At 39.3% G+C, this 9,441-nt stretch overlaps 2 protein-coding genes across 2 annotated transcripts in view; one reads left to right on the top strand and one right to left on the bottom strand.

The window, feature by feature from the left end:
• Window positions 1-1,760, top strand: part of TRAPPC2 (trafficking protein particle complex 2) — a 12,583-nt gene extending 10,823 nt beyond the window's left edge. The window contains exon 3 of the mRNA XM_012649795.1: window positions 785-1,760. Coding sequence (XP_012505249.1) covers window positions 785-883 — 99 coding nt within the window. The 3' untranslated portion in view covers window positions 884-1,760. The remainder of the gene's footprint in view (window positions 1-784) is intronic.
• Window positions 1,761-4,080: 2,320 nt separating this feature from the next.
• Window positions 4,081-9,441, bottom strand: part of RAB9A (RAB9A, member RAS oncogene family) — a 21,262-nt gene continuing 15,901 nt past the window's right edge. Inside the window, exons 2-4 of the mRNA XM_012649807.1 lie at window positions 9,091-9,179; window positions 8,431-8,458; window positions 4,081-5,189 (exon numbers count right to left, since the gene is read on the bottom strand). Of these exons, the coding sequence (XP_012505261.1) occupies window positions 4,552-5,157 (606 nt within the window). The 5' untranslated portion in view covers window positions 5,158-5,189; window positions 8,431-8,458; window positions 9,091-9,179 and the 3' untranslated portion in view covers window positions 4,081-4,551. The remainder of the gene's footprint in view (window positions 5,190-8,430; window positions 8,459-9,090; window positions 9,180-9,441) is intronic.

Genomic DNA, 9,441 nt, shown 5'->3' with positions numbered 1-9,441 from the left:
AAAAAAAAAAAAAAAAAAAACATGATTGTTAGAAAATTACCACACAACAGTAACTTTTAATAGTGGTGTGGTGTAACTTTTTAATTCTGAGCATATGGTAGATTATTTTCTCATTTTGTGCAGCCAAAGGGCTTTACAAATTAATCCATTTATTTATAATGAATACAAGTATTTCACACATAGGGCGAATCCTCAAAGTCAATTTAACTTACACAGGCAACATTTATCATACTGTCATTAGTTTTGCTCTACGTTATTCTCAAAACTAAAACACCAAAATAAAAAATTCCTTAAGGGGATGATTAGTATTAACAATGCAGTGTTTTCAATGAAACTTAAAAATGTGGTCTTCATGGCAGGGCAAGGTGGCTTACGTCTGTAATCCTAGCACTCTGGGAGGCCAAGGCAGGAGGATAGCTTGAGGTCAGGAGTTCGAGACCAGCCTGATCAAGAGGGAGACCCCGTCTCTACTAAAAATAGAAAAAATTAGCTGGGTGTGGTGGTGTGCGCCTGTAGTCCCAGCTGCTTGGGAGGCTGAGGCAGGAGGATCGCTTGAGCCCAGGAGTTGGAGGTTGCTGTGAGCTAGGCTGATGCCACGGCACTCTAGCCCAGGGAACAAAGCTAGACTCTGTCTCAAAAAAAAAAAAAAAAAAAAAACTGTGATCTTCAGACTTTTGAATGTCTTTGATGATCTTTAATTGAAAACTTTAATTTCCTTTTAGAAACTTATGATTTGTCAGCCTTTTTGCTTTGACAAGTTCACTAATACCTTCTTTTTTTCTAGTTTGCAATGAATCCATTTTATGAACCCAATTCTCCTATTCGATCGAGCGCATTTGACAGAAAAGTTCAATTTCTTGGGAAGAAACACCTTTTAAGCTGAATGCAGAAAAATTCTGACATAAACAATGTTACAACAATGGGGTATACTCAGTAATGTGTACATTGTAAGTAACTTGATTAAATAGCCTGGAAAACTTTTACTTATAATCTCAATTTATCTAAACCTAATGAAATTCCTTTATATTTAAAAATACTACATTCTGTTTCATGTCACTTATCAATAGATTAATATTTGCTTGTAACAGTGTTATTGATAAGGAGCTCCTTATCAGTAATCCTGAAACATTTTTAAAAATTGAGAATGTTTTGACTGTCCTAATTCAGACAGCTTGTTCTTGATATAACAGTCCAGAAACAAATGTCACAGTCAAGATTGGATAGATTTAAAACTAAAAAGATTCTGCAGTAAGGAATGAAATCGATAGCACATACCTTGATTTATTCATCCATTTAGAGTCCTGGATCCATGTTTGTAAAATGGGAGGCTGGGACCAGTTATAGGCCACAGTGAGTGAACTGTGTTGTTTCTGTCACCCTGTTGTTGTATTTCCTTTCCCCAAGACAGTAAACTAAAGATTAATTGAACCCGTTGGTATCTGTGCTTGTAAAAAGTTGTAAGGCAATTTTATAATTGCTATCAAAGAAAAGCTTGGAGCACATTAACATTTGCACTCTTAGCCTTTTAGGCTGTACGCCAGAGTGGGCTGGGAGTAGTCTCTTTAGTACTATGGTAAATGTGTGACCTTCTAGTAAAATAGGAAATGTGCATTGAAAAACAAGTAATCAGATTTTTTCTTAGTTAATTGTGACAACTTGATGAATTTTGTTCCATTCTGAATTTGGGCAAGTAATTCTAAGCTTGGTCTTGTATTACTTGTGTGAAGTTGCTACCATCAGTTTTTACTCTATTTATTTGATTTCTTAAATAAAGATGTTTGTCCAAGATTGTGGTAGTTTAATACTCAATTTTAAAGTGCTGCCCACCACTACCACTGTTTTAGTCCTGTTTCCCTTATCGAGAGCTTGCAAACTAACATATCTTAACCCATTATACAGACGTCACATTGACTACAACTAGGTGCCTGAGGTTTGGGAGCAGAAAAAAGTACATACTCATTTAGAAGTCTGGGAGTAATTTCAGCCATGCTAATAGGAGATACCCAAACACGTATTCATTGTATATCATTTGCCCTGCCCTCAGTGAGCATATAATCCAGAAGGCTATAATGCAAGCCAGCCAGGAACTGCAGCATGGGGAACAGCAGGAAGTTGTGGCAGTGGGAAGACTTGAGTTCAGGCCCTGGCTCAGCTGTACAACACTGGTACCCTAACAAATAGCCATCCTTTTCTCCAGGATTGTGAGGGTGAGATGGGAACTGGTTAACGCACCCCGTGTGAGTATATTACCAAAGGATAATGGCAAATTTAACATTTGACTGCATCTTTGAAGGAGCTCCAAGGGAAGTTGAGCCATGAGTGGGACCCCTGAGGTGGGCCGCACAGAAAAGCATCGCAGGTATGAAGGTGTGGAAAAGAGCACTGGGGCACTTGGGTAGGTAGGACAGGCAGCTGATAGGACGGAACCAGGACTGGTATCAGCAGAAAGCCAGGGGCTGATCATTAGGAAAGCTAAGCTGGTAAAGCTTGGATCTGGCAGGTGATGTCCCTTAAAGGTTCTGGAACACAAGAGCAATGGGGTGAAATCAGTCTTAAGAAAATCAGGTTCCACTGAGCACACGTATGTCAGCACTAAGTTGGTTATCTACGTTAGTGCTCCAAAAGTAATCCAGATAAAATATACAAATCTAGTTTTGTCCTCTTTCTATAGCTGGAAATTTCTGAGGATGCTTCATTAGGTGTCTGTGTTTCCCATGTACATAGATACGCTCAATCTCTGCCCATGCTACACCTGTGTTCTTTAACTTTTTGGTCACTTACATACTTCCTGGTTGATAGTCCAGAGTCCCAGAGACCACTGACTGTCCAGACTCCACCTTTCACTGGGTACCCACACTGGTCCGTTTTTCTGTTTAACACTTTAATGCCCTACAAGACAATGACATTGTGAGAGAACTTGCAGCATGTCATAATATTAAAGGGAAACCTTTAAGTTTGTATAGAAATGTAAAAACGTTTTAAGACAAGGAACATTTTGGATGTTTTAACTTCAACTAGGGAACTTCACAAGGGTGAAGAAAGTGACAAAACTATTAAGTAGTCCATTAATGGAATTGTAATTTTCTAGCTTCCACACAGCACATTGTAACTGCTGTATCAAATGTCAAATGCACGTTTTTCTGTCCTCCAAGTTCAGTAGTGTGCCTTTTTCTTAAAACTCTATTGAACTCTATCTCAAAAGGCCTTCTGTTCATGGATAGGCTTGAACCTAGCTAGAGGTATGACCATTCAGACAGCAGTCAGACACACGCTGTGTGGTGGGCAAGTCCTGTACCACCAGGGGCCCTCCCTCCTCCTGGGACAATGGAGCATGATCCGTGCTGCTGCTTCTCTTCTGCTTTCTTCCCGGGAGGCTCAGCAGCTGTTTCTCATCACTGCTGCCACAGTCACCACCTGCTTTGTTCCTCATCCATCTTCTATTTTTCCATAAAATTTTCCCATATGGCAAAATTGTCCCTTATGTTAGGAAATTGGACTTTTCAAAAGCTCAGCTTACTATAATGTTTTTCAGTGGTTCCCAATGGGTGGGGCCAGGGAGAGAAATGTATCAATCTAATTTTTTTAAAACTCCCCTCACCCAGCATGTCACCTGATAACCCTATTGCTCCACGGTTGAGGGTCTTGTCCATACCAACTGCAGTCTAGATTTTGGTTTGCCTCCAAATGATCGGATCACCATCAGTTGCACAGCACATCAATCTGACCCATGAAAGACCACAATTTGCCTTATCGAGTCTGGTCATTGCAGCAAGTCCTCTTTTTAGAACAAAAAAATCCCCTTGAGAGCAAATCACTAAACAATGTTCAGTGATAAAGACACTAAATAAATACATGACCAAATAAAGATGTCTTCATTTACCCTCACAAAGTACAATCATTCTTAGTATTTCCTCCAAGAGTGATAAAGTTAGCTTTTGTCTTGGGGGGGGGGTAGGGGATGCATGTGTGACACACAAATGACAAATAATGACTAGTGAGGTTAATTCTAATGATATGTGGAATGAAAGTATGAACAGTTAAATCATTTTAAAGAGAATGAAGTAATCCAGTAACAATGCATTGCAAATGCATTAGATTTTAATCTTTAATATCTAACATTATTGCTTTAGGAAAGTTTTTCCCTGAACCAAGAATACAATGCTAATCACATAAAAATATACGCACATAAAAAGTAGTTCTCCAATTTCCCAGGAAAAAATCCAAGTATAACTTCTAGAATAGTCAAGTTTTTTGTTTTAATTATAATTAAAGTCTTGGTCATCTCATTTATTAGCTCCGTAACTTACATATTTAAATTAAAGAAACATTAGACAACCATTACGATTTATAAATGTAAGGTGCCATTATTGAGTAAATAGATTCCTCCGTGAGTGGATGTGTCCCTTCTCCCAACTAATGAAGCAGCAATATACATTAGTTTAACTTTATTAGATGATACACTGCTGCAAATGCTAATTCTCTCTCCTCCCCCATGTTTATGTTGTGTATACGTGTGAGTTGGTTAGAATGCCTCGACATTATCTTTAATAATCAACAACAAGATGAGCTAGGCTTGGGCTTTCGGTGAAGATTGATGGTGTCTGTCTGAATCAAGTGATCTGACCTATCTTCGGTGGCAAGAACTCTCCGAACCGCTTCCTCAAAGGCTGCCGCGACATTTGTGGCATCTTTTGCACTTGTTTCAAAATAAGGATAGTCGCCGTTGTCCCTGCACCAGGCCTGGGCTTCTTCTGCAGACACCTGCCGTTCACTTATGTCAATCTTGTTACCCAAAATCACAAAAGGAAAGCTTTCGGGCTCTTTCACATCTGCATAATATATGAATTCTTTCTTCCAGTTACTCAAGTTCTGGAAGCTTTGCGAATCATCGACACTAAAAGTAAGTAGGCAACAGTCAGAACCTCTGTAAAATGGGGTCCTCAGGCTTCGGAATCGCTCTTGACCCGCTGTGTCCCAAATCTGCATGGTAACGAAATGTCCATCCACCTCCAAATCTTTATTTAAAAATTCCACACCTATTGTATGGAAGAGCTGGGTATCAAACTTATTAGTTACATATCTGTTCATAAGAGAACTCTTCCCAACTCCACCATCTCCAAGGAGAATTACTTTAAAAAGCGATGATTTTCCTGCCATTATTAATCTCAAAGAGCTTTGACTTCAGAACCCTGTAAAATAAAAAGGTACCATTACATTCTTTTATACCTGTGCATTCTGCTACATGATTCTAGGAATATCAACATTTAAATGAAATAAAACATATAGCCCCAATTCCTTTTTGCAAAAGGAATACCTAATAACAAGAATTGTCATTTACTCAGCACTTAACCAGTGTGCCAACCACTACCCTACCATTATTCCCTAAAACAGCTGATGAGGGCTCCCTCTTCCTCTTTCTCAGGCCACAGCAGACTGCCAGGCTGACACTCGAGCCTAAGTCTGACCCCAAAGACCTCACTAGGAACCATCACTCTAGATCAGCCCCTCTCTGCTCACAACAAGCCCCACCACCATTTGTTAAAGATGCAGTTAGAGACCCAAGTCCGCAACTTTCTTTAACAACTTTAAACAGCCCTTCAGTGCACAGTGATGGTGTTCACTGATGGCATCCCTCGTGCCGAGGATGTCCTATCTTCAGACATAGGTGCTATTAGCCAAGAAAGCCAGACAGAAGCTGAATGATCTGGCTGTGAAATAAAATAAACCAACCACTGTATAAATGGACTTTATTCTTGTTATTAGGAACACTATTTTGAGTTTTCAAAAATTAATGTCATCAGCAATGAAATTTTTACTTTAAAATCATAATCTAGTACATTCTACTCACAAGACTCATTTGGGCAGCTCCAACTCTTAGCAAATATGAGCCCGTGCTGTTACTTGCGTGTTTTGAGATGGAATAAAATAAACCTTAAACAAAAAAGTGGTACTATACATGCTCTTTAGGAGAAGTCCTGGGGCAGGATTAAAAGTTTTCCAACACTACAAGAGTCAGCCTATGTGGGGTAAGAGCTTCTAATTTTTTTTTTTTTTAAGAGACAGGGTCTCACTCTGTCACCCAGGCTGGAGAGCAGTGGCACAATCACAGCTCATTGCAGCCTTGAACTGGGCTCAAGCAATCCTCCTGCTTCAGTGTGCCAAGTAGCTGGGACTACAGGCAGACGCTACTACACCTGGCTAATTTTTAATTTTTTTTTTTTTTTGAGAGACAGAGTCTCACTCTTTTGCCTGGGCTAGAGTGCCGTGGCGTCAGCCTAGCTCAGAGCAACCTCAAACTCCTGGGCTCAAGCAATCCTTCTGCCTCAGCCTCCCGAGTAGCTGGGACTACAGGCATGCGCCACCATGCCCGGCTAATTTTTCTATATATTTTTAGTTGTCCAATTAATTTCTTTCTATTTTTAGTAGAGACAGGGTCTCGCTCTTGCTCAGGCTGGTCTCAAACTCCTGAGCTCAAACAATCCGCCCGCCTCGGCCTCCCAGAGAGCTAGGATTACAGGCGTGAGCCACCGCACCCGGCCTAATTTTTAAATTTTTTTGTTGTCCAACAAAGAACTCCTTGCTTGATAAAAAAGAAAAAAAAAATTTTTCAGAGAGATGGAGGCCTCTCTATGTTGCCCAAGCTGGTTTTAAACTCCTGGCCTCAAGCGATCCTCTCACTTCAGCCTCCCAAAGTACTGGGATTATAGGCATGAGCTACCTCAACTGGCCTTGTTTTAATTTTTTATTATGGAAAATTTCAAACATACACAAAATTTCTGAATGAGAATAATATAATCAACTTCCAAGAACCCTAAACCCGGCTCTACCCGTTATCAACTTATGGCAAATCCTGTTTCCTCATAACCCCTCACTCTCCCTTCTCCCCAGTTATTTTGAATCAAATTGTATCAATTGGTAAACATTTTGGTATTAAATGGCTTTTAAGTATATTAAAATTTATAAGAAGATAAACTTAAGAGCAGCACTGTCCAACAGAATTTTATACAATGATGGAAATGTCCAATATGGCTCAATGCCCAGACTAAATTAATGTTAGAGAGGAGACCCAAGCACCCTCAAGCCCCTTACTTTCATGACTTAGGTAACAATGCGCTAAATCGGTTGCTTTAATTCTTGGAATCTTGCATAAACAACTTCAACCTAAAAAGACTGACAAAACAAAACAAAAAAAGCAAACCAACTATTTTGACATAGGGGGAGCATCTATCTAATGTCCTCTCAGAATCCTTCAGTGGGTCGTTTCCAAGACTAAGGCAAACTCCTAAGACAAGATACCTGGCCCCTGCTCACCTGGCCAGCCTCCCTCTGGCCACCTTCCCCACCAACATTCTCTGCTTCAGACATTCTGAAAAGCACTGTCACGTGGAACATTTAATTCCACTCGCTCAGTGCACTGCACAATCTTGCCTTCGCCCTGGCGTACACTGCTCCCTATGCTCATGACCCCCCAACGAACACTGTGCCTTCAGAACTGTTCAGCATGGTTGTCACTTCCACTGGGAAGCCTTCGCTGCCTAGCAAGCCCCCTCAATGTGCCTTTAACAGAATTTCCATGTTGTTTTATCAGAGTGTAGCAGATATAGTCTATCATTTATTCCAGTATTTTATTAAGTCTCTATAGATCTCACTGCCTTACCAGACACAAAGTTTTATTATATAGCACTAAATTTTCAGAATCTTAAAATCAAATTATAAGCTAGATCATATAATCAAACAACCCCTACCAAATACCAGACTACTGATTACACATATCTACCAAATTAAGTTTTATAAACTCGAGATTTGTAATTTATAATTTTATCAGGTCACTTTTATAGTTCTTTTCTTTTTTCATAATAGTGTGGGATTTCCTAGTTTGTGTCATTATTCTGACCAAGCAAATTTGGGGTATGCTAGACCCACGCACCAGGAAATAGGGTATAATTTTTCATATTTCCCATCTACAGTTTGGGGCCTCCTAGATACTCCTACTTGGGAATATATTGGCATTTGCTTAAACTAATATACACATGAACATCTAACTGTAGGATTGTATATAAACACACATGGTGATATAAATTATTATACAGACCATCTTATTTCCTATTGACACCTTACAAAAGCCAGCTTCATTCAACGTAACCTCAATCAGCTTATGGACATTAAAAATGTTCCTTTTCTCTTCTCTAAAAATAGTAACATCCTTTGAAATTTCTTCATTATAAGTTAAATGAATAAAGGTATCCTACTATATTATTTTCAAAATTTACCTAAAAATGTAATGTGGAATCTCTTATACTCCACAGTTTGGAATCATGGTCCAAAGGCAATAACTTTCACCAAGGTTTAAAACATTGCTTTAGTGATTCTGCTAAATTCAGCAAAGAAATCTGAATAAGAAAAGCATATTACATAGGTCATAAATCTTACCTTAATTGTTCAATTCAAGCATCGTTATCTGCAAAGAAAAAAAATAGCTCACCTTTACATTTATCTTCATAATTAAGAGTAAAAACAAGAATTAAAATGTGAAAGAAGTACAGTATCTGACTGCTGCTGGCAGCCAGATTCTTAACTTAAAAGGAAACCCACACCTGAAAGCTGCCCATCTTTCTCAGCCTAAAAAAGACACTTCAATCAAATATTCCACTTTAATCATTGTTTTTCAAAAAGTTTTTCATCTGCCCACCCTTCTTTTCTAAGTTTCACACTCAGAGACAGCTAATTAAGATGAAATGTATAATATTTCATTCATTCTTCACAACTTGTCCAAATTTGGAGTGGCTTAGAATAAGTCATACTCCAGAGAATCAAATAAAGGTAACACGAACAAGGAAAACAGAGGGGCCATGCAAGGGAGGGGCACCAATATGACACAGGAAAAATCGGGCTAAAGCTAAAGGTAGCACAGTGTCTGAAGCTCTAAGCAGCCAAGGCAAAAATGAAAACTCTCTTGTTTCTGTGCGAATAAAAGCACACTGTCAGAAAGGAGAACTTGTTCCTGGTACCAAATGCCAGGAGCACAGCCCCATGAGTGAGCTAGTTAACATCCTGAAGCCTCATGGGAACAATGGCGACAACAGTACCTACCTCCTAGGGTTGTTGAGAAGATTCACTCAGATGATGAGGGAAAGTGTTTCATCACAATGCCAGGCTCCTTACAGGAGTACAGGAAGTTTCTGTGAATGAATACATGAGGAAGTCTTTACGGGCAGTTTTACACACAGGTTCATTTTATAGCCATTTCTTACATTAAACTTTGGTAAGAACTATGGGCAGAACAAATCACAGGATTTTGCAGGCCTACAATAGAAGTCAAAGGATGCTAGTCCTAAAGATCAAATTCTATTAGAAGGTTTCCCAGTGATGCCTATGTGGGACTGTGCTAAAGTACTAGCCTCTCTTGGTCTAAACCAATGGTTTCAAACCACCCCCCACCTT

Source organism: Propithecus coquereli, unplaced genomic scaffold (genome assembly GCF_000956105.1).
Source record: "Propithecus coquereli isolate 6110/MARCELLA unplaced genomic scaffold, Pcoq_1.0 Scaffold303, whole genome shotgun sequence".
Classification (NCBI taxonomy): Eukaryota; Metazoa; Chordata; class Mammalia; order Primates; family Indriidae; genus Propithecus; species Propithecus coquereli.
This window is presented reverse-complemented; position numbering and strand designations above follow the sequence as displayed.